Source organism: Pipistrellus hanaki (assembly GCF_964339955.1).
Source record: "Pipistrellus hanaki genome assembly, chromosome: 7".
Taxonomy (NCBI): domain Eukaryota; kingdom Metazoa; phylum Chordata; class Mammalia; order Chiroptera; family Vespertilionidae; genus Pipistrellus; species Pipistrellus hanaki.
In genome coordinates, this window is record NC_140509.1 from 84,587,388 (window position 1) to 84,610,450 (window position 23,063).

General features: G+C 53.7%; 1 protein-coding gene across 4 annotated transcripts in view; it reads left to right on the top strand.

Annotated features, from left to right (window-relative positions):
- The window catches only part of ARID1B (AT-rich interaction domain 1B), a 323,274-nt gene extending 310,494 nt beyond the window's left edge, over window positions 1-12,780 (top strand). For all 4 annotated transcript variants that reach the window (XM_084889694.1, XM_084889695.1, XM_084889696.1 and 1 more), the window contains 5 exons: window positions 1,653-1,803; window positions 3,232-3,328; window positions 4,471-5,254; window positions 6,899-7,029; window positions 9,191-12,780. In XM_084889694.1, the coding sequence (XP_084745820.1) occupies window positions 1,653-1,803; window positions 3,232-3,328; window positions 4,471-5,254; window positions 6,899-7,029; window positions 9,191-10,936 (2,909 nt within the window). In that variant the 3' untranslated portion in view covers window positions 10,937-12,780. The remainder of the gene's footprint in view (window positions 1-1,652; window positions 1,804-3,231; window positions 3,329-4,470; window positions 5,255-6,898; window positions 7,030-9,190) is intronic.
- Window positions 12,781-23,063: the final 10,283 nt, after the last annotated feature.

Sequence of the window (23,063 nt, forward strand, 5' to 3'; positions counted from 1 at the left end):
GCCCCAGGGCTCCGCTGGGGGACTTAGCACCAAATGGAGGCGGATAAACAGAAAAGCCCGGGGAGGCTCACTCGGTGGCCCTCTGATTCTTTTATTTCACTGCTGACATAAACCCAGCTTCGTCCTGTGCTTCTGTGGGGAGGCCCACGTCCGGCCTCGCGTGGCAGGTGCTGGCTAAGCTGTGCCATTTTAATGCTCAACGTGAAGATGCTAAAGATGGTTATCATCCGTCGTTTTAATATTTGCCAGTCAGATTGGGAGGGGGAAAGGCCTGGTTATTGTTTTAACTTGGATTTCTTTAATTATTGGTGAAGCCACATACATATATATATATATATATATATATATATATATATATATATATATATATCAGCCATTTTTCTTGTTCTGTGAATATCCATTTATGTGTTAATTTTTCTTTTTCTTTTTTCTTATTGGTTTTTAAGAACTCTTTGTATATTGGGAAATTAACCTATTCACTTTAATCATCCCCCTTAATTTCTGTCTGCCTCTGTTTTTAAATCTATAAAATGGGAAATAACATCAAAACTGGTTCTACTGAGGGTTGATGGGGATCAAATAAGATAGAGAATGTGAAAGCCACTGCAGAGCGCACCTGCCGCCAGCTTCCGGCTCCGTGCCTGTGCCTCTGCCAGCCTCACAGACCTCTCCTCAGCTCTGCCTCCTGTGAGACAGAAGTGACCTTCTAGGCGAAGAAGCAGTAGGACCACATATCGATTAAGATCTGCGTTAAACCGAGTGATTTACCCACAGGCCAGTTTCTGGGCTTGACCCCGTTTCCTTCAGGCGCTGAGCTGATGTTCATTTGCATATTTGACCTAATTGTCGCTCTACCCTGATAGAAATAGCGTGTCTCATCCATTCGGGAGCTATTCCAGCTCCCTGGTGACTGTCTTTACCCTGGATTTGGAGTGGGTCTGTGGGCGGTGTCTGTGTCGAGTTTCTCACTTCCCCCATCAGGGACGGGCACTAGCTCTGCAAGTGTCTCCTCTCTCCCCAGACCCATGCCATAGACAGGCAGTCAGCGCAGACATGTGCTGACTTACCCGTCCGTTTTCACTGTTACACAGTCACCTCACACCTAGCAGCCTGAAGCAGCACAGGCTGAGGTCGGCTCCTGCGTGCTCATTCAGCTCACGCAGGCACCCATGCCAGGCAGTGAGGCCTCCCGGGGCTCGGCCCCTCAGCTCGCACAGGAGGCTGGCATCCTGGCCGCTGGTAGCGAGATGTCCAGTCAGCCATCGGCTGAGGGTGCCGCCCGTTCTTACACGTGGCCTCTCCCCTGCAAGGCGGGTGCTTCTTCGGGACCGCGGGGGCACCCTCACGCAGTCTGTCTCCGGCCTCTAGAGGCAATGGAAAGGCCCACCGGCAGTCTCTCCTCCGGTGACCCCATCATACCCCGGGGTCCTGCCCACCCCGGAGGGCTGTGTGGGGAAGTCCATGGGGTGGGGATCTGGGGTCCATCTTAGGGCCCCGCCTCACAGGGCCCACCTTGACTGTAGAGCTTAAGCTCTTCCTTTCGTGTTGTTGGTCATACAAGGATAAGATAATGTGCCGTGTTAACAAGAACGAACGGCTAGACAGGCCTTCGGCTTTGGAGTGCTGACTGTGGTCTGTTCGTCCCCGCCCAGTGCCTGGAGGCAGCGAGCCCTTCATGTCGCAGGGCCCGATGCCCACGAGCAGCATGCAGGACATGTACAACCAGAGTCCCTCGGGCGCCATGTCCGGCCTGGGCATGGGGCAGCGGCAGCAGTTCCCCTACGGAGCCACCTACGACCGCAGGTGAGCACACTCCGGAGCCCTGGCGGCGGTGTCCCACACAGGCCGTGTCCCTGGTCCGGGCTCAGCTCTGGGTGTGGGTGTGTGTGTGTGTGTGTGTGTGTGTGTGTTGGCTGATGATCAGAAGGGTGACAGTTGTCCTGGGACATATATTCCTTTTGTTGTTAATCCTCGCCAGAGGACATTTTTCCCCATTGATTTTTAGAGAAAGGGGGAGGAAGGGAGGGAAGAAAGGAGAAAAGAGAGGAGAGAGAAACATTGATCAGGTTAATCAGCTGCTTCCCATATATGCCCCAACTGGGGCCGGGTGTCAAACTGGAAACCCAGGTATGTGTCTTTGGCCAGGAATCAGACCTTGGTGCACAGGCCAAGGCTCTAACCATTGGGTAGCACTGGTCGGGGCATGGGACATATATTCTTAAAGGAGCCAAAGCAAATATAGGAAGAAGGCTGTGCAGGCTAGGTTTGCTGGTGGAAGTCATTTTGGTTCTGCCACATTGGAGAGGGGCTTACCTCATTGCTGAGTTTTCTCTTCTACAAAGCTATTGCTCAGCTTAAATTTTATCTATGTCAATTATATTTTTTTCTCAGCTATAAGCTTCCTTCTAGATATCAATGTTGTTAGCAAAAATTCCCATGTCTGTTTTACATATGATGTCTAAAAGTTTATTCATTTTCTGTCTTATTCACTGACCAGTTTAGGAATATATTTAGTTTAATTATTCTATTTCTTACAAGATCAATATACATACTAACTAAACCAGTTAATTTTTCTTAATTTCAAATTTATTGGGTGGTTCTTGAAACATGCTATTTTTATGGTATTTATAATTTCTCAGTATTAGCTGAGAAATAAATGTATTGCTCATTCCCATTTTAAGATTTAATAGCAATACATTTAAATAATTCCTGTTATTCTTTTTTATAGCCTTTTATAATTGTAGGACTTTGAGCACAGCATCCATACAGTTATTAGCTAACTCAATGTCATTTGCATTAATTGTGATGTATACCTTTAAAAATGAGTATTTCTTCTTCGTAATGAGAACGGGAGAAGTTGAGCTAGTTTCCATTATTGTGGGTCCATGTCCTGGTCCTCTGCTTGGGCGCTTGGACTCTGTGCTGCTGCTTCCTCTCGTGTGTGCCCACAGCACAGCCCTGGATGGCACTCCCGGGGCATCAGTGGGTGGGCGGGGCCTCGACTCAAAGGCAGAGGGTGCTGCCCGCCAGCTGCCCAGCTTGGCAGCGGTCCCAGGAGGGGTGTCCCATACGTTTGCTAAGAGTTCATCTGCAGCTGCTCAGCCTGCCTCTGCTGGAAGGTGCGGGTGAGGGAGGAAAAGCTGTTGAGCATAGAGTTTCAGGAAATAGACTTCTTTCTCCCGTGGCCTGAGGTCCTTTGTGAAGGAGGTTTTCTTTGATGCCTCGTTCCAGGCATGAACCCTACGGGCAGCAGTACCCGGGCCAAGGCCCACCCTCAGGACAGCCGCCGTACGGAGGACACCAGCCGGGCCTGTACCCGCAGCAGCCGGTGAGTGAGGGGGGAGTGGGCGTGCCCGGTGCCTTCCGGTGCAGACGCAGGCTCCGGTCACTGCGGAGAGTTCTAGAAAGTGTAACCAAAGTGTTTAGCATTCGTTGAACAATCACAGTGTCATTTTTTTGTGCTGGAGCACAGTCTCAGATTTGGAAGCCAGCAAATTAAAGACAGCCCTTGGTGTAGGGAATCCCGAAACAAGCATCGTGTGTTAGGAGTTAAGGAGAGGCGCCCGTGTAAATAGTGACAAGCCCAGCTTAAGTATATTTTAAAGGCCTGTGTGTGCTAAACGATCAAACGCCATTTTAGACCAGAAATATGTGAATATATTTTAAAGAGGACATGTAGGAAAAAACAACTAAAATATTACCTACTACGTGGAAGTTGTTGGCTTTTTAAAGCAGATGCCAACTGACTGCACATTTGACGGAGGGAGAGGTTTGCTGGTCCTCGCTGCCCTGCAGCCCAGAGGACGCTGGGCGCAGCTTTCAGCACCGGAAGGCAACTTCCACCCGCGGCCCAGGCCTAAGACCGCCTGTGAATAGGGGGCTGAATGTGTATTTAGTTTTACCGGGGGTGCATCTACAGGGGCTGTGCTCTTAAACCAGCTGGTCCTAACGGTTTTCCAGTGAGGTGAAAGTTCATTCCCATGCCAGCCTCTCACTCACTCCACCGAGACACCGCCCCGGCCAGCAGCTGAGGAGGGGCTGCGCCCGGCCTGCCCTCAGGCTGGGGAAGTCTGACCAGACAAGCCGGAAGTCGGGTGTGGGCCATGGGATGTCGGTGTCAGGGTAGCACAGGTGCAGTCTGAGGAGCCAGGTCCTTCGGGAGGCTTTTCTGTAGTTAGGCCTAAGGAATTGTTGAACCCAGGACCCTCTCAGGGTGGCCCTCGGCATATCCTACCCCCTGAGTCCCCTCAGCGTCTCTCCAGGCCCCTGTTCCCACAGACACACCAGGCAGGGACATAACCGGGAGGCCCGTGGGTGCTGGCAGCCCTGGAATGAGACAGGAACCGTTAGTCCTCGGTGACGCCAGCTCCCGGGCCGTTCGGGGTGAGCATCCCCGGCGGTGACGGTCGCTAGGGGGTGTGGTCGTTCCTGGAAAAGCACGCGTGCGACCTGCCTGTGTGTGACTTTCAGAACTACAAGCGGCACATGGACGGCCTGTACGGCCCCCCCGCCAAGCGCCACGAGGGCGACCTGTACGGCGTGCAGTACGGCGGCCAGCAGCCCGACGTGTACAACCAGTACGGCGGCTCCTACTCCGGGCCCGAGCGCCGGCCCCTGCAGGGCCAGTACGCCTACCCGTACGGCCGCGAGCGGGTGCAGGGCCCCGGCCAGATGCCGCCGCACGGCCTGCCCCCGCAGATGCTGGGCGGCCCCCTGCAGCCGGCCTCCGGGGACGGCCCGCAGCAGGGCCTGTGGGCGGCGCGCAACGACATGCCTTACCCCTACCAGGCCCGCCAGGGCCCCGGCGGCCCCGCCCAGGCGCCCCCCTACCCGGGCATGAGCCGCACGGATGACATGATGGTCCCCGACCAGAGGATAAACCACGAGAGCCAGTGGCCCTCCCACATGGGCCAGCGCCAGCCTTACCTGTCCTCGTCGGCCTCCATGCAGCCCATCACGCGCCCGCCCCAGCCGGCCTACCAGCCGCCGCCGTCCCTGCCCAACCACATCTCCCGCGCGCCCAGCCCCGCCGCCTTCCCGCGCGCCCTGGAGAGCCGCATGTCCCCCAGCAAGTCCCCCTTCCTGCCCGCCATGAAGATGCAGAAGGTCCTGCCCGCCGGCCCCGCGCCCCAGGCCTCGGGGCCGCCCCCCCAGCCGCCCCCGATCCGCAGGGAGATCACCTTCCCGCCGGGCTCCGTGGAGGCGTCCCAGCCGGTCCTGAAGCAGAGGCGGAAGATCACCTCCAAGGACATCGGTAAGCCGGCCTGCTCCCTGGCGTCCGCGGCCAGAACCAGGTCCCAGTGCAGGTTCTCCCTGCGATCTGCCTGTGAGTGCAGGCTGTCAGGCTTCAGAGAGGAGCCTCGCTGGGGGTAATTCACTGATCTGAGCTGAAGCAGCACCAGGAAAGCCTGGGTTGCCACGTGTTTTCACGGCACTGGTGCTGTGAGAGGGGGCTGGGGGAGAACTGGGGGCCCCCCAGTGGCCATGGACCAGCCTCTGGCCGATAGCTCTGACTAAACCAAGCACTTCCTCTCCGCAGGCGTGCTGAGAAAGCTGTGGGCCTGAAGGCAGGGCGGGGTGGGGTCCCGGGGGGAGCGGGAGCCGGACGGTGACATGTAGGCAGACAGGATTGCCACCTGTGGGTCCGGGAATCGGGGGCGCTGGACACGGCCAGGGCTGCTTCCATTGTCCCTGAGGGGCTCACCGGTCCTGCTGGGGCCTGTGAACAGGAAGGAGACACCCTCTGTCTGGGAGTACACACAGCACAGCGAAGGGCATTAAGATCTTGATTAAACTAAAAGATTCTTTTCAAAAATCTCAAAATCACTTGACGTGAAATCCTATTCAGTGATTAAAAAAACGGTAACGATGGTCCCAGTCCTAGGACTGTCAGGACCTGTGAAGAAAGGGGTGCGGGAAGTGAGCAAGAGACACAGACGCAGGGCCATTTTATATGTGGAAATAGACGTGAAAATAGGCACACACATTTGTGGTTTACGTGTGTGTACACGTTTAAATAAATACTTAAATCTATGTAAAATTTCTTAGTACATTTATAGCAGTATTTGTAGTACAGAGAAATTCCTCGTTTTAAAAAGGAAGTTTGCTTTTCCTGTGATAAAAGTAATATGTGTCTGTCTTAGAAAAATTGAAAAGTAACGAAATTAAAACAAGGTGGAAACCCACAGTCCCCGCCCGGCGTGAGGCTGGCGTGGCACCTGGCGTGGCTGTGGCCGTGGCTGTGGCTGTGGCTGGGCGGGCCCGCCCACCCCACGTGCCCTCACAGGCTCTGGAGACGGCCTCTTTTCCTAGCCCAGCTATGGCGCGCCTGCGTGTGCTTTATCACGCGGCTCTTCTTCCTCAGTGACAGGAATGGGGGGACAAAAGTGCGGCTCTGGTTCCCAGCTCCCGCCTCAGGCTCAGGCTCAGACCATCGAAGCGCTGGTGTTGTCCACAGCGTGTCCTGAGCTAAGGAGCAGGGCCGGCGCGGGAAAGCCAGGACTTGGTCGGGCTTTAAGCCTGGCTTACATTCTGCGTACTTGCAGCTGTGAGTGGAGCAGGCACCAAGGACAAACAGCACTGTTCGGTTTGACTCGGCCGTGGGAACTGCTGCACCTTTCCTCTGTGGGGAGGAAAAAGCGGGGCTGTGTGAACCGCAGCCTCCTGCCGAGGCACGTGGGCCCCTGTTTAACCGGCAGAGCGCAAGGCCTTCGAGACCAAAGTTCTCAGTACGGCCCTCACCTCGCTTCAGATCTGGACGCGATCATGTCGACCAGCCCCTCAGGACAGTCGTGTAAAGCCAGTCCTCGTCGCCATTTCCTTCCTCTTCCTCTCTGTTGTGTTCTGTTCTCTCTGTGTGGCGTTAACACCGATCACATCCTGTTCTTCCCGCTTCCAGTCACCCCGGAGGCCTGGCGCGTGATGATGTCCCTGAAGTCAGGGCTCTTGGCTGAAAGTACCTGGGCTCTGGACACCATCAACATCCTCCTGTACGATGACAGCACTGTGGCCACCTTCAACCTCTCCCAGGTGAGCCGCGCCCGGAGCCAGGCCGAGCGCGGGGCCACGGTGCTCGCTGCTTCACCAGCGCCGGCGCTCGGCGTCCGGCCCTCTGTCACCGGCGTCGGCCGGCGCGCGGTCACCCAAGAATTCAGGGCAGAATGACAGTTCATTTCAGTCTTTCTGTGAATTCACACATACCTGTGTCTCATAAGAACACCATGACCGTGTGCATGCGTGTGCGTGCCTGTATGCATGGAATGGAGGATAGCAGTCAAATGAAGTTGCTGTTTAGAATGAACATGAGCAGCCCAATGTGAATGAACTCAGGTCCACATGACGTTATGTCCATAGTCGGTGATGGGAACGCAGTGGGTTGCATTGGAGTGTTACTCCTCTTTCCAAAGGGACCTCACCTTTCCCTTACCTAAAACATTTTTAAAAAGGGAAACTAAAGAGAAATTTTGTATTTAGAAGATATATAGTACACAGTTGACACTTGAACAATCAGGCGTTACAGGTACCCCACACAATCAAAAAGCTGCATATAGCTTTGTCTCCCCAGATACGTACGTTGTTCCTTAGTTTCCGTGGGGGTTGGATTCCAGGACACTCCCCCCTCCCCCCATGAATATCGAGTCTGAGGATGCCCAAGTCCCTATAGAACGGTGTAATCTACGCATACAGCCAGCCCTCCGCGTCCACAGACTATACACATCAAGACACTTGGATGAGTCCCCACATGCCCTCGTTCAGCTGAAATGGTCATGCCTCCTGGCCGCCCCTCCAGGTAGTTGGTCCCTCCTCCAGAAGCCCCGGACGGAGATGCCAGCCCTCCTCTGCGCGGCACTAGGTTTAGAGAAGATTCCAGCATAACAGCTCGCAGAGCGAGGGAGCTGAGGGTTAGGAGACGCCCAAGGGTCCCCTCGCCACGGACTTTGAAAGAAATCCTCAGAAACAAACATGAGAAAGGGGTGTTTTCCCTACTGTGTGTGAACAGCTCTCTGCTTCGGCGGAAAAGCCCAGTCATCTGATTCCTTCCATTGAAATAGGACAGAACCTCCCTCTCTCATTTAAGTGCTCATGTGCCCCGAGAGGCAGTTTCTCGAGTGACAGGCAGTGTGTGAATAAGGTCCTAAACTTCACATGACGTTCGTTTCCACTGACAATAAGGATTAAAACGTGTGTCCTTTGCGGGAGCGATGACTGTGTCCCGTGGGCGGTGGCTCTGTGGGCCCGCCTGTCAGGCAGGTCCCCTTTGGCCGTTCCCCTGCCCCTGCCCGGGAATGGGCCGGGGGAGGGGGGCGCGGGGGGACACCCCACACCTGCGCTGGGAGATCCTGCCTGGCTGGAGGCGGTGCTCTCTGGCTGCTCCCAGTCCCTCACGTAGTGACCACGCTCCCCGGGAGCTGGTGCAGCTCAGGAGGTGGTGCCGGCTCACATTGTCTCTGAGGAGGCCTCTCGCTCACCAGTGCTTTGTCGCCCCCAAGCACGCCGACGGGACTCGGGAGGGAGCTGAGCGGTGCTGACTGGGAGGTGTGCTTTTCTGGGTACAGACATGTGCTCAGAAGAACACACGGCCCTGGCGGCTCTGTCTTCAGCTAGCGCCTCCAATAGCTGGAAGGTAAACTGCCTCCAACGAGACATTCTAATCCACTTATCGGGGACTCGATTGATTTGCTTTTAATTTTCTGTTATTAAAGCTACTACATTGCTAAAAATATCTCCTGCAAAGAATAAATCAGCGTGACCTATGGCTCCTGAGACAAAAATAACCATCCAGTTTGATGATGAAACAGGAAAAGCCAGGCAGGCAGTCTCATGAAATAAGAGGAAAGAGCAGGCTCACTCCCCACTCTTGCAGTGATGAATGCATTGAGTTTAAGTGTGTGTGTGGGGGGGGGGGGGGGCGGGGGGGGGAAATGAAGAAAAATGAAGAAAACAGGTAAGTTTTCATGTCGATAGTGCAGGAGAGTAAGCAGGACATGAGAAACATGGCAGATATCGGTTTGGTTGATAATGGAACTTCAGCAGGACGGTAGTAACGGTAAGTAGTTTGGGCCTGGCCAGGCGTGCAGTGAATCCTGAGAGTCCTCCCCGGCTAGGGCTCGCTGTCCGGGCTTACCTGGCCGCAGGCCTAGCCGATGGCATGACACTGAGCCTGTTCGTGTCTCTCTCCCCTCCTCTGCAGTTGTCCGGCTTTCTGGAACTGTTAGTCGAGTACTTCAGGAAATGCCTGATCGACATTTTTGGAATTCTCATGGAATACGAAGTGGGAGACCCCAGCCAAAAAGCACTTGACCACAACGCAGTGAAGAAAGATGAGGCCTGGGCCGACGAGTGTGGGGGCGCGGAGGAAGCTGCGGAATGCATGGAGGAGGACGAGGAGGAGGAGGAGGAGGAGGAGGAGGCCGAGGAAGGAGACGGTGCCAAGGCCGAGGCGGGGGCCGAGGAGAAGGGCGGCGCGGCCCTGAGCCCCTCGGACGCTGTGGCCGAGCCAAAGGAGAAGCCCCAGCAGGCCAGCAAGTTCGACAAGCTGCCCATCAAGATCGTCAAGAAGAACAACCTGTTCGTGGTGGACCGCTCGGACCGGCTGGGCCGCGTGCAGGAGTTCAGCAGCGGGCTTCTGCACTGGCAGCTGGGCGGCGGGGACACCACGGAGCACATCCAGACGCACTTCGAGAGCAAGATGGAGATCCCGCCGCGCCGGCGGCCGCCCGCGCCCGCCCCGGCCCCCGCCCCCGGCGCCGCGGGGCCCAGGCCGGAGCCCGAGGGCCAGGCCGAGCCCGAGGAGCCGCCGGAGAAGAGCATCATCGCCACCATCGACGACGTCCTGTCGGCGCGGCCGGGCGCGCTGCCGGACGACGCCCACCCCGGGGCGCCGCCCGACAAGTTCCCGTTCGGCATCCACCAGGCGCGGAGCCACCGCAACATCCGGCTGCTGGAGGACGAGCCGCGCAGCCGCGACGAGACGCCGCTGTGCACCGTGGCGCACTGGCAGGACTCGCTGGCCAAGCGCTGCATCTGCGTGTCCAACATCGTGCGCAGCCTGTCCTTCGTGCCCGGCAACGACGCCGAGATGTCCAAGCACCCGGGCCTGGTGCTCATCCTGGGCAAGCTCATCCTGCTGCACCACGAGCACCCCGAGCGCAAGCGGGCGCCGCAGACCTACGAGAAGGAGGAGGACGAGGACAAGGGGGTGGCCTGCAGCAAGGACGAGTGGTGGTGGGACTGCCTCGAGGTCTTGCGGGACAACACGCTGGTCACGTTGGCCAACATCTCCGGGCAGCTGGACCTGTCTGCGTACACGGAGAGCATCTGCCTGCCCATCCTGGACGGCCTGCTGCACTGGATGGTGTGCCCCTCCGCCGCGGCGCAGGACCCCTTCCCCACCGTGGGGCCCAACTCCGTGCTGTCGCCGCAGAGGCTCGTGCTGGAGGCGCTGTGCAAGCTCAGCATCCAGGACAATAACGTGGACCTGATCCTGGCCACGCCGCCCTTCAGCCGGCAGGAGAAGTTCTACGCGACGCTGGTGAGGTACGTGGGCGACCGCAAAAACCCGGTCTGCCGGGAGATGTCCATGGCGCTCCTGTCGAACCTGGCCCAGGGGGACACGCTGGCCGCGCGGGCCATCGCCGTGCAGAAGGGGAGCATCGGGAACCTGATCAGCTTCCTGGAGGACGGCGTGACCATGGCGCAGTACCAGCAGAGCCAGCACAGCCTCCTGCACATGCAGCCGCCGCCGCTCGAGCCGCCCAGCGTGGACATGATGTGCCGCGCGGCCAAGGCGCTGCTGGCCATGGCCCGCGTGGACGAGAACCGCTCCGAGTTCCTGCTGCACGAGGGCCGGCTGCTGGACATCTCCATCTCGGCCGTGCTGAACTCGCTGGTGGCGTCCGTCGTCTGTGACGTTCTCTTCCAGATCGGGCAGTTATGACCCCGGCGAGGAGGCCGCCGCGAGTGACTGGGCTCCGCACGCCGGCTGTTTCCGTTCTGCTTCTCCGGCGCAGCAAGAAGGAAGAGAGAACGTGTGCTCCTCCGCCCCGATCATAGTTACCAATTGGGAATTAAAGAGATAATTAATTCGAACAGTTATGAAATTAATATTTGCTGTCTGTGTGTATAAATACATCTGTTGGGGTTTTTTTTAAATTTTTTTTTTAACCAAAGTTGCTGTCCAGTGCATTCAGAGGTCACTTTTTGTTTTTCACAGATTTTCTTTTTGATGTTCTTTCTTTTCCATGTTGTATTGCATTTTTGGGGGGAAGCAAATTGACTTTAAAGAAAAAAGTTGTAGCAAAAGATGCTAAGATGGGAAGTTTTCACCACACTGAGGCAAAAAGGTGGACACCCGTCCCGTCCCAGGCGTGTTGTCCTTCAGATAATGCGACAAGCTGTTCCATCGCCCACAGCTCTGTGCAATAGAAGCTGCCAGAAGGGTAGGCTCGGGGCTCACGGAGGCGTGCCGGTCAGCAGGCAGGCTGGGAGCGACACTGGCTCCTCCACAGGAGCGTGGTCACCGTAGCCAGGAGCAGTCCTGATGGGTTTTTAAGGTAAGGTTGGAAATACGTACCTGACAACCATCAACGGAAACTGCTTCCTCACCACCACGTCGTGTCTGCTGTCTCTTTGACCTTCCACATGACCGTTCTTCACAATTCCTTCAATCATTTTTTAAATATTTTTTTTTACCGCCTATGGGCTGTGATGTATATAGAAGTTGTACATTAAACATACCCTCATTTTTTTTTCTTTTTTTTTTTTCTTTTTCTTTTTTTTCTTTTTTTTTTTTAGTACAAAGTTTTTAGTTTCTTTTTCATGATGTGGTAACTACAAAGTGATGGTAGATTTTAAATAATTTTTATTTTATATATTTTTTCATTAGGGCCATATCTCAACAAAAAAAAAAAGAAAAAATACAAAAACAAAAACAAAAAAAAAGAGGGTAATGTACAAGTTTCTGTATGTATAAAGTCATGCTCTATTTCGGGAGAGCAGCTGATCACCATTTGCTTCATGAATCAAGGTGTGGAAATGGTTGCGTACGGATTGATTTAGAAAATGGTCACCAGTACAGACAAAAAAGAGAAAAATACAAATAAAAGGAAGAAATACAACTTCAAAGATTTTTCAGTGACGAGAATCCATATTTGTATTTCAAGATAATGTAGTTTAAAAAAAAAGAAAAAGAAAAAAATCTTGATGTAAATTCCTCCTTTTCCTCTGGCTTAATGAATATCATTTATTCAGTATAAAATCTTTATATGTCCCACATGTTAAGAATAAATGTACATTAAATCTTGTTAAGCACTGTGATGGGTGTTCTTGAATACTGTTCTAGTTTCCTCCAAGTGGTTTCCTGGTAACCCAGTCGTTTATCAGACACAGGAATGCAGCCGTGTACTAACCAAGTCACTCGTCAGCAAACCGTGAGGTCGGAAGGGACCCTTAGGGTTACCGGCTAGAGTGGGGAGCAGCAGTTTGACTTTCTCAAAATTATTTAGCTGATTAGCCTTTGTTTGAAGCAATCAACTCTAACGCCATGGAGGTCTGAGACTTTTCCGTGTACGTGGGCGGTGGCTGCCGGCCGCGGGGCGAGGCCTCGGGAGCTCTCCGGCCTGAGCGAGACTCTGCCTTTTACTAACTAACCGTCTTAACTTTAACCAGATTCGATCTGTCCCGTGTTTCTTCTGTGTGCCTCAGAGTTACTTTGCATTCAGTCTCCTCCGCCGTGTATGATATTTATATTGTGCAATGTTAAAGAGAATCTGTTCTATTGTATGTGGTGTACATAGTGCAAAGTGATGATTTCTATTTCAGGGCATATCACTATTCTCATATTCCTTCCTGCCTGGTGCACAGTAGCTTTTTAATACTAGCCGTTTCCGACTTAAACGTTTCCTTCCTGGGTCATTGACTGTTACTGTCGCGATCACTCTGAAACTGCTGCAGAACGAAGCTGTCAGTGGGCACCCTCTTAAGTCTACCTCTTCACACACCCTCCCGGCACCGCCTGCCACACTCCGAGTCCTCCGCCGGGCCGTGGGCCGGGCGCCCGCCACTCGTGCTCACCCTGGGAAGGGTTAGGCAAGAGCTCACAGTTCTGATCCGAGTGAGACGTGACGCTCGAGTGTCACAAAGGAAAGTTTTCCTGCAAGCAGCCTCGTCCATCCGCGCCCACATCCCTTAGTCTTCTCACATAGCCATCAGCCAGACGTGTGGTGAATTAAAAACCCATTCGTAATCTACTTGAAATACATCTGCTTGCTAAGAACAGATTTTAGAGCTCCAAGCTTCAAATACAGAGATGTGTAAGAGGGGGTTCGGCATTATCAGAGCTTCTCTCTTATAGAGTATGAATAAAGGTGTATACAAACTTCACAGTCTAGTATCCCAATTCATTTGTCCATCAAAAGGTAAAATCATTACAGAAGACTGTTGTACTCAGTACCTAGTTGAGTTGTACTCAGTACCTAGAGTCCGACCACTGAGCGACACGTGTCTGCGTACTGACGTGACCGTGACCCCCAGAGTAATCCAGGAGGACTAGCATCCTTCCTACATTCCCGCCCCAGAGTCAAGACGACCAGCCCCTGAAGGACTCAGCCCGCCTGAGCTCATCTTGCCTACAAACTGAGTTACTCTGTCCTAAAAATTAGCTGTTGTTCTTTTCTTATGAGGCTTCTCAGAAATTCACAGGATGCCGTACTTCAAATGTGTAAAAAAAAAAAAAAAAAGATGAAAATAAAGGTGCAAAGAAAGTTTAGTATTTTGGAATGGTGCCATAAAGTGGAGTCTGTTGGTATCGGAGTGAATTTTTTTTTAATGTCACATAAAAGCTACTATTGGGTGGCAGGTTCTCAAAAACTATTCAAGTGTTTTATCTGAGGTTGAGAATGACATAGAATCAGTTTTTCTTGGTGAATGTGGCCTATTCAAAAACTAGTTAAGCTGTTTTTTAAAAGTTAGAACGGAATGATTTTTTTAGAGGGGTCAGGGATGAGCAGCTTGAAGACACAGTGTAAGCCACTAACTGCCTCTTTTATGAAAAGAAGGCCTTTGCCCTGAAATCCATCCGTTTAAAAACAGTTGGAAATTGCCCATATCCTATCAAACCCCAGCTGCCAGCTCCCGCACGTTCACCTTAGAGGAAGCAGGGAAGTGTGGTGAGTGAGCCGGACAGCCCATTCCTTCTCGCTGACTCTTCTGTGTGGAGAGCTGAGGCCCAGCTGCCTGGCCTCCTTGCGTCCCCACCTCCCCTGGTCCCCCACCCCTCAGGAACGTCATAGAGTCTATGACAGACGAACTTTTTAAATCGCCAACAGACACGTGTGGTCTGCAGCCCTCTGGCATGTCCCAGTATTAATGGAGCAGAGATGTACTGAGCACATGCTATGTGCCAAGCTATGTTCTAGGCACTGAGGCATCGTTAATGAACAAAGACCCCATTTTAATTACGTTCTTGTCTTTCCTGTCAGTTATAGAAATAAACGAATCTCCCTGATAGAGTGTTGGTGCGTTGAGAACACCTAGTATAATTAATTGTTGACTGAAAAAGGTGAACCTGGGTGTGGGGAGAAGAGGGTTAAGGGTTAGGGTTAGGGTTAGGCCGAGAAATCATGGACCTCTAGGGAGACCCCAGGCTGTGGCCTGACTGTGAGCTCCACCATGTGGACGGGTGGTCCCCAAGGTCCTGTCCACCCTGACAGGGGGGTTCTGGGGCTTCGGGTCCTTTCCTGCTTGTCTTCAGGTGATGGGTTGTGTGTTCCAGGTGGAGGGGAGACAGAGGATCCTGGATCCCAGTTTACAGGATAAGCCCTTGGAAATCCAGGAGCTGACGGAAACTGCACGGAGATCTTATTCTATAACGTGACGGGCCCATCTCAGTCCCGGGCTTCACGCTCTGCCCCGATCTCCAGTCCTGCGTCTGGTGGTGACCAAGTCCTTTAGTCCTTTCAAACGCCAGTCAATCTAGCAAGTTAACTTGGGATTTAAATACAGGAAACTCTGAGGGGAAGTTGGGGGAAGGCCATCAACTGTATCCAAAATTACAAGACTCCGTTTTTCTTTGTCCTGAATTTGGTTTTAGGGAGTTGAAGTTTATCCCTAGCTTTTTCCAAAGTGAATCCTAAGAAGCAGAAGAGATGTCACAGAGCAAACGCCTTAGGCGTTCTCTTGGCCAACGATAACCCATGTTGTAGCATTGAAGACAGGAATCCTGCAGAAAAGAGGCTGTGTTTCAAGCACTTCCTGACTTGGTAACCGGGGAGCCTTTTATTCTGAAACCCTATAATCCTACTGCTAGCTTTAAGTACCTGCACCGGCCACAGATTTTGCCTGGCTCCTAAGCCACGCTCCCTGCGTACGTGTCCACAGCGTATTCTTGACGCCTGAGACTGAAGCAGTGACAGCCTCCCTGAAGTCCTGGGGCTTCTGTCAGTGTCCCCGTAGCCTTCAGCAAGTTTCTGAATTTCTCCAAACCTCAGCTTCCTCACCTGTAATATGGGGTAATGCCTGTCTTGGGGTTGGTGAGGATTAAATACGATCTCTAATGATAAAAGCATAATATGCTAATTAGACCGAGACATCCCTCTGGACAGAGCCGCAGCGGGCAGGGGCCGGGGCCGAGGCCCTCGCACAAATTTCGTGCATCGGCCTCTAGTGATTATATAAAGGCCTTGTAACCTCAGTGATCGCTGTTTATTAATCCTACACATGCATGTGCACATACAATCTTCCTTTGCTGTGCGCCCTCACAGGTATTTCCTGCAATGTTTAAATCTGGCCTAAGACTATCTGACCATTTCGTAACCAGTCACACACCTCACGTGACTGTTGTTGGTTTTCTCTTAAAAGCCGTGAAGGCTCAGTCTGTGGGTTGCCTGTGCTTCGTGCCACGGGCACCGTTTCTGCAGAATTTCCCAATTGAATGTCAGGTTCGGTCTCTGGGCACCCCCAGCTGGTGGAGGGCTCCCCTTTAATTTTGTGCGCCTGGGGCACACATCTCAAATACAGTCGCGCAATAAGCTTGCCCTGCCCTGCCCTGCCCTGCCCTCCTAAGGAAAAAAGTGCCAGCAACATGTTTCCAGGGTCAGACACGCCATCAGTGTTTTGTCTAGCCCAGTGGTCGGCAAACTGCGGCTCTCGAGCCACATGCAGCTCTTTGGCCCCGTGAGTGTGGCTCTTCCACAAAGCACCACGCGCGCGCGGGCGCGCACATACAGTGGGACTGAAACTTGGTGGCCCATGTGCAGAAGTCGGTTTTCGGCCTGGGTGAGTATTTTGAAGAAGTGGCATTAGAAAAGTTTAAGTTTAAAACATTTGGCTCTCAACAGAAATCTCAGTCGTTGTTTGTTGATATTTGGCTCTGTTGGCTAATGAGTTTGCTGACCACTGCCCTAGTCTTCTCCGTCGGATGCGCCGAGCAGATCTTCCCAGAGAAAAGGGCTGGTCCCCCGGGGCTGGCGAGGGACCAGGACCTGGGGCGGGGGCGGGGGCTTCTGGTGCTTATTTCCGGAAAGCTCAAGTTCAGGTAAGGAATGAAACGAGCTCAGACTGGTGTGTAGCCGCCCAGAATCTCTGTCCTGCAGCTGCACGTTTCCCCCGGGCTCAGCACCTGAGCATGGAGCCCGCTCTGGAAGATGCTGTGTTCAAAGAGCCCTCCTGCATCCCCACCCCGTTCCCGGTGAGTGGTGCTTGTCAGTCCCCCCAGAGCAGCCTTCACAGCCCCGCGGGCGCCCTCGGGGAGCGGTTAGCCTTGGGGGCGGGCATGGGCTCTGGGCCTTTCCTGGGGGTCGCTGCTGGAGGCTCACAGGGCGCCCTGCAGAGGGCAGAGCCAGCCGAGTGGGGCTTCCTCCGGCGCCAGGCCCTGCCCCTCCCCTGCAGGCCACTGTCCCCGCCGCCTGCAGCGCCTGCCTGAGCACCCCCCCCCCAGCCTGTCCTCCTGGGAGCACCAGGGGGAGTTGGCCAGGGGCTCCCAGCCCCTTCCCCACATGGCGGCCTCTGGGTCTGCCCTCAGCCCAGGCACTGGCCCCAGTGTCCGTGTAGCAGGAGATGCCGCTCCGGGCAGATCTGGCTCAGACGCCACCACCCGACATCTGTCTGGAACCCTTAACTCGCGTCACCGCTGCGGGGCCTGGTGCAGCTCGCCCCCCCCCCCCCCCCCCCGCAGGTCTCCTGGACCCGGGTTCGGGGGGAGGGGGAGGGGGGAAGTTACTGAGTCTTCATCCGGCAGCGAGCTGTGTATTTAACTCTCTGACTCGCCTTCAGCATCCAGCCCTTCAGCCCTGTTCCCACCTCCCTGGGTCTGCTGGCCATTTGTCTGGTCTCCATGGCAACGGCACCTCTGATGGATGGCTGTTCCTAAGAGGTCATGGCCTCTGCCTCTTGCCATCCCCCTGCCTCATACACCCGCCTCCCACCCAGCTCTTCCCCCAGCCACCCCCGGGGTCTGTCCCACCGCCTCACACCCACCCACCCAGTCCCCTCCTCTGTCCAGGGGAGCAGCTCAAGGTGATTTGCCGGACCCTCTGCTGCTCTGTGTGGGGGACCCGTCTCTCCGGTGAGGTAGGAATTGGCGGGGGCTGAGGTGCTGGGGGGGAGGTGGCTGACAGCCGGGGCGGCGGGGGACGAGGCTGCTCCGGGCACCGTCTGGAAGGGCCTGGGCTGGGGTGGCCGGCAGGACGGCCTCTCCTCGCTGCCCCGCGGTGGGTGTGTCCGGCAGCAGTGGCTGCCGCCCTGAGGGCCGGGCCGGCCTGCAGCTGCCGGGAGAGCGGCTCTCCCTTCCCGCAGCCCTCGGGGCTGGTGGAAATAGACAAGCCTTCCAGTCAGATTTGAATTTCAGAGATTTTTTTTTTTTTAATGTATCAATATTTGTTGTTTATCTGAAATTCAAATTTAACTGGGCATCTTGTATCTGATCTGCCAACCCTAAATGGAAATAATATCTCTCTCGACCTGGCGGACGCTGGGAGGAAAAAGCCAGTGCCCTGTGAGAGCGCCCGGGGCTAACTGGCGGGTAGAGAAGATCCCTCACGGGAAGGGGCTCCACATGCAAAGCTGGGGCGGGGGGGCGCTCCAGGCAGAGCAGAGCGCGTGCTGAGGCCTGGGGTGGGAAAGGGTCCGGACCCGTCACAGGGGCCTGCAGGCAGGTGTGTGCAGCCTGAGCTGATGACCTAATCGACCCGGCCACAAGGAGCAGCTGCTCAACAGATTGTAGTTACTGCGTGTTATTATTAATTTTAAGTATTCATAATAGTTAATTGTAATTAGTTGTTATTAATAACTAACAGTAATGCCAGGTCTAATGTGAATTCTAGACATTGTGTAGAGCACTCTCTCAGCCGCTGCCCTGCCCTGTTTCTCTCAGTTTTCTACCCAGAGGCCATTTCAGTGCAGATGGGATGGATGCCATGAGTAACACACTGGCCTGCACATTTAAAAGTCTCTCTGCAAAATTAAGAAGCAGAACCGTGTCTGAAATTCGTATTTTCCGTCACAAGACCTCCCCGGGGCCTCTGCCCAGCCCGCGTGTCCCCAGAGAAGCTGTGAGACGGGAGAGGCTGGGCCCGGAGGGAGGACATGCTGGAGATGCGAGGTGCACGGCTGAGGGGCAGCACCGGCTCGGCTGCCCCGAAAGGAAACGGCGGTTAACGAACAGGCGCCCGCGTTCCTGTGGCCGCACCGGTAACCTGAATCTCGGAGACGAGAGAGCAGCCACACAATGAAGTGCCAGCGCGAGGCTTGATTTAACGTGGCTTTTCATCAATACAATAAACCAAGTCTACCCAACTCGAAAGCATATTCCTTTGGGCCTAATTAAAATCCTGAACAAAATACACGAATATATTAAACGAAGACGCTCAGCAGCCAGAAAGAGCTGCAAAATCTGGTGTCATTACCACCACCACCACCACCACCATCACCACCCCTGCCCTGAGGCCGCAGTGACGCTGGGACTGAGAGCCCGGGGCCCAGCGGCTCTGCTGGGAAACACCCCCCCACACACACACACACATGGGGCCCGTGTGGAGGAAATGCCAGGGCAGCGGAAGGCACAGATCTCCGACCAGGACGGCTTCGGTGGCCAACGTCTGTGAGCTGCCAGGGCAGGAGGTGGCCAGCGCCTCCAGGGCGTGACCTGACTCCGCAGGGCGTGGGCTCCCCACCCCCCAGCGGCACCACGGACAGGCACACCGTTAGCCGGGGGCACAGGGAGAGGGCCGAGCACGTCCACGGGACGGCCGGAGGGGGATGCAGGAGCGGTCGGTGGGAGAGGCAGCCTGGCACTGGCCCCCGGAGTCAGGAAGGGTGAGGCCAGAGCCCCTGGGCATCTCCTGACCGTCCTGCCCGCCCTCCGATGGCAGCACCCGGTGGGGCCCCGGGAACCCAGCACGGGGCCCAGGTGGGGCCGCGGGGGACCCAGGCGTCTGCTCTGAAGGCCGGGCACAGGCCGGGGGCCGGGAGGAGACCCGGTGAGGACCTGGGGCCGCGGTCGGCAAACTGCGGCTCTGTTGACTAATGAGTTTGCCGACCGCTGCGTAAGGCATCCCCTTACCCAGAAATTCTGACTTCAGGTTAAAGACATCAGTGCATCATTAAGGTGTTTTTAAGTGTTTTTCCCTAAGGCAGTGGTCGGCAAACTCATTAGTCAACGGAGCGGTGAGGTGAGCCGCAGTTTGCCGGCCACTGACCGGGCAACGTCAGAAGGTGCCTCGGAGGTGGGCCACCTGGCGAGCCACCTGCCGGGCACCCCCGTGTCCCTCGGCCCCGGGCCTGTGGCCAGCCCTTCCTCCCACCGTCCGGCCGGGCGGGCAGCCTCCCCGGGAGGCCGGGCGGAGCGGGGCAGAGAGGGTCCACCAGCCGCGTCCGTGGTGGGCACGGCAGTGAGGGCTCGGCAGGGCCCGTGCCGGTGCCGGCGGCGCCTGCGATGGAGAGGCCTGGTGTGTGGACACAGCACGGACACTGAGGGACCGCCCCTCCCGGCGGTGAGTGCCTCACCAGTCACCATGGTTCTCGTTGGGGGAGGGCGGATGGGGGTGTGGACACAGCCTCTGGGCGGTGACCCCACACCTGCGAGGGTCCGGGCCCGCTCATGCCCCTGTGAGTGTTCGGGGATGGGCCGCTGGCCACGTGTAGATTTGGGGTCGCCAGGGGTCAACCATCCAGCTGCCCAGGATCCCCCCTTAATAACCTGTTAACCGAGCGGGACGTATAAATACGTAAACAATATCGGGTACGGGTAGGACGTACGAATACGTCCTTGAAGTATATGTTGCGCCCTGAAACGGGCGGGATGTATATTTCCAAACAACAAAGGTATTAGTCATCCATACATGTCTCGACATGAATTTAAGACACGGAGGGAATCAGCATAATTTCGCTATTGAGAGTGGTGGACGTGTTCTGGGTGAGCAGTGACGTGTATGTACTTACACTTACCTACCTATTTTCGTATTATATATTATGTACTTATATTTTTTATATCTCCAACCTGTATATAATAGAAAAACATATAAAATTGATCCAATCATCAATAATTTGTCAGAAAAGTTTAAAAGTTTTTATGTATGTGAATGAGAAATATGCGTAGATGAATCTCTTTTATTATGGAAAGGGAATTTATCTTGGAAACAATATATATCTACAAAAAGAGCTAAATTTGGAATGAAGTTGTTTATTTTGAGTGAAAGCCAATCTGGATACATACAAAATATAATTTTATACACAGGCAAGGACACAAATTATGGTTCGAACTACCCACAAGAAAAACAATCAACAAGAATTGTTTTGGAGTTAACACATGACTTACTGAATAAAGGGTATAGGATTTACTTAGATAATTCCTATACATCAATTCATTTGGCTGAACTCTTGTGTCAAAACATTGTTGGAACAATGAGGATAAACAGAGTCGGAATCCCCAGTGAAATAAAAACAAAAAAATTACAGAAAAATGAACATATAGTAAGAATCAAAGACAAACTTATGGTTTTAAAATGGAAGGATAAAAAAGATGTATTGATGCTCAGTTCTATTCATAATGACGAAAAGACAATGATTGAAAAGAGAGGAAGAAGGCAAGAAAAACCGAATGTTGTCCTGGATTATAACAAGAATATGGGCGGTGTAGATTTGAAAGATGGAGTTATGGTGGCCTACACGGCTGCCCGTAATAGGGTAAAAAAAATTTATTAAAAAAATTTTCTATGATTAATTGATATGTGCTACTTCAATGTATATATTATATACCAAAAAGATAAAGGTCATTTGGATCGATTACACTTTTTGATAGAGTGTGTAGAGAAATTGGTAGATAACAACATAGTGAAAACCCACCCAAAGACATCAACAAGCAGCTCTACATCTAAACCATCACGCTTAGTTGAAAGGCATTTTCCAGAACAAATGAAAAGCGATATAGGAAAAACTGAATCCAGGAAATGCCGAGTTTGCTACAAAAAAGGTGTTAGGAAAGAATCTACATACTGGTGTCCGGATTGTAAGGTAGCACTATGTATCAACAATTGTTTTAAAATATATCACACGGAAGTTGGGTTTTGAATTTTTACATCTATATTTCAATTTTTTAAACTCAATATTTCTATTTTATTTGTGTGCTTTTGTTTATTGTTCTGTAATTGTTAACTTTTTTATATTTTTTATTGTGTATAGAAATAAAAAATATATATTTTTTGTAATCTTTATAATTGTTTGTAAAATTTGTAATTTTTTAATTCGATGTTTCCATTTTTTTGTTGGTATTCTTTTCTATTTGTTTGTAATTTTGTATTTTTCTTTGTGCTTTATATATAAGTAAACAAAATATATATATATATATATATATATATATATATATATATATATTTCATTTATTTTAATTAAGTATAAATAAAAAATAATGATATAAAATTACATCCGCTGGGCGTGACGTCCTGACACGTCCCAGTGAAAGCGTATGCGCCATGCGCCGGTTGTACGCTGCGTAATTAAAAAGGGAACTCCCCGGTTAACATTAACCCAGTCTCTAGCCTAGGTGTCAGGCTGGTTCCGCTGACTCCTGCCCTCTAGGTGGCGCTTTGGTGCGCTTCGGAAAGGGGCCCCCTGCAAGGGGCATGCCTGCCTCCCCCTCCCCTCTTACACCCTCCCCCCCCCCCCCGCCCACCCCCACCCCCCCCGCCCCGCAGCCCTCAGGGTGCCCTGGGGAGCTCAGCCTGCACAGAGCTGGGCAGACAGCAGAGTCCTGGTGGGGTTGGGGCGCCGGCCCAGGAGGGGGGCTGTTCCAGCAGGGGGGTCGGCCCGGGAGGGGGGCTGTCCCAGGAGGGGGGCCGGCCGGGGAGGGGGGCCGGCCCGGGAAGGGCGCACAGAGGTGTGAGAATCAGCGTCAGCTGCGCTCCTCTTCTCACCGGAAGCAGATGGTGGCGATGAGAAACCCGGTTTTGCAAAGGGAGATGTGGCGGGTTTTGGGTCTGGAGCCCACCCCAGCCTTTGGTGTTTTCCTCTCTCCATGCCTGGCAGGGGGCGATTCCCGTGTTTCAGACAGAGCTTTGAGGGGCCATAAAGCTCCAAAGATTTCAAATGGCTCTTCTAAGAGCGCTTTGATGGTTTAAATGCAGACACATGAATTGCATCTCTTAGATTGCACGGGGTTTAAATCTGAGGGCCAGGTCTTTGGAAGGAGGGCGGCTTGGTCGTGGGGACGTGTTTAAAACCCTGTGCCACCTGTTCCTGTTGGCGGTGGGAGTGAGGAGAGGGGCCGTGGTGCCGGGTGGACTCCTGGCCCGGCCAGGCGGCTCCCGAGCAGGGAAGTGACCTGCCGGCCAGGCCAGCAGCACCATGGCTGACCCTGAGGGCCTCGGGGCGCTCCTCTTCCCGCACCTCCCCCCAGACCGGAGGCAGGGAGGGGACCAATGACTCCGCCGCTCTGCCAGCCCTGCAGCTCCCCTCAGCCCACAGGACGTTTTCAGAGTCCCAGGTGAAGCCTTCAAGACCCAGGAGGGAAGGGAGCTTGGGGTGTGACAGCTCGGGCTCGGTCGGGGCTCACAGGCGTGGCTTCCGAGCTGCTG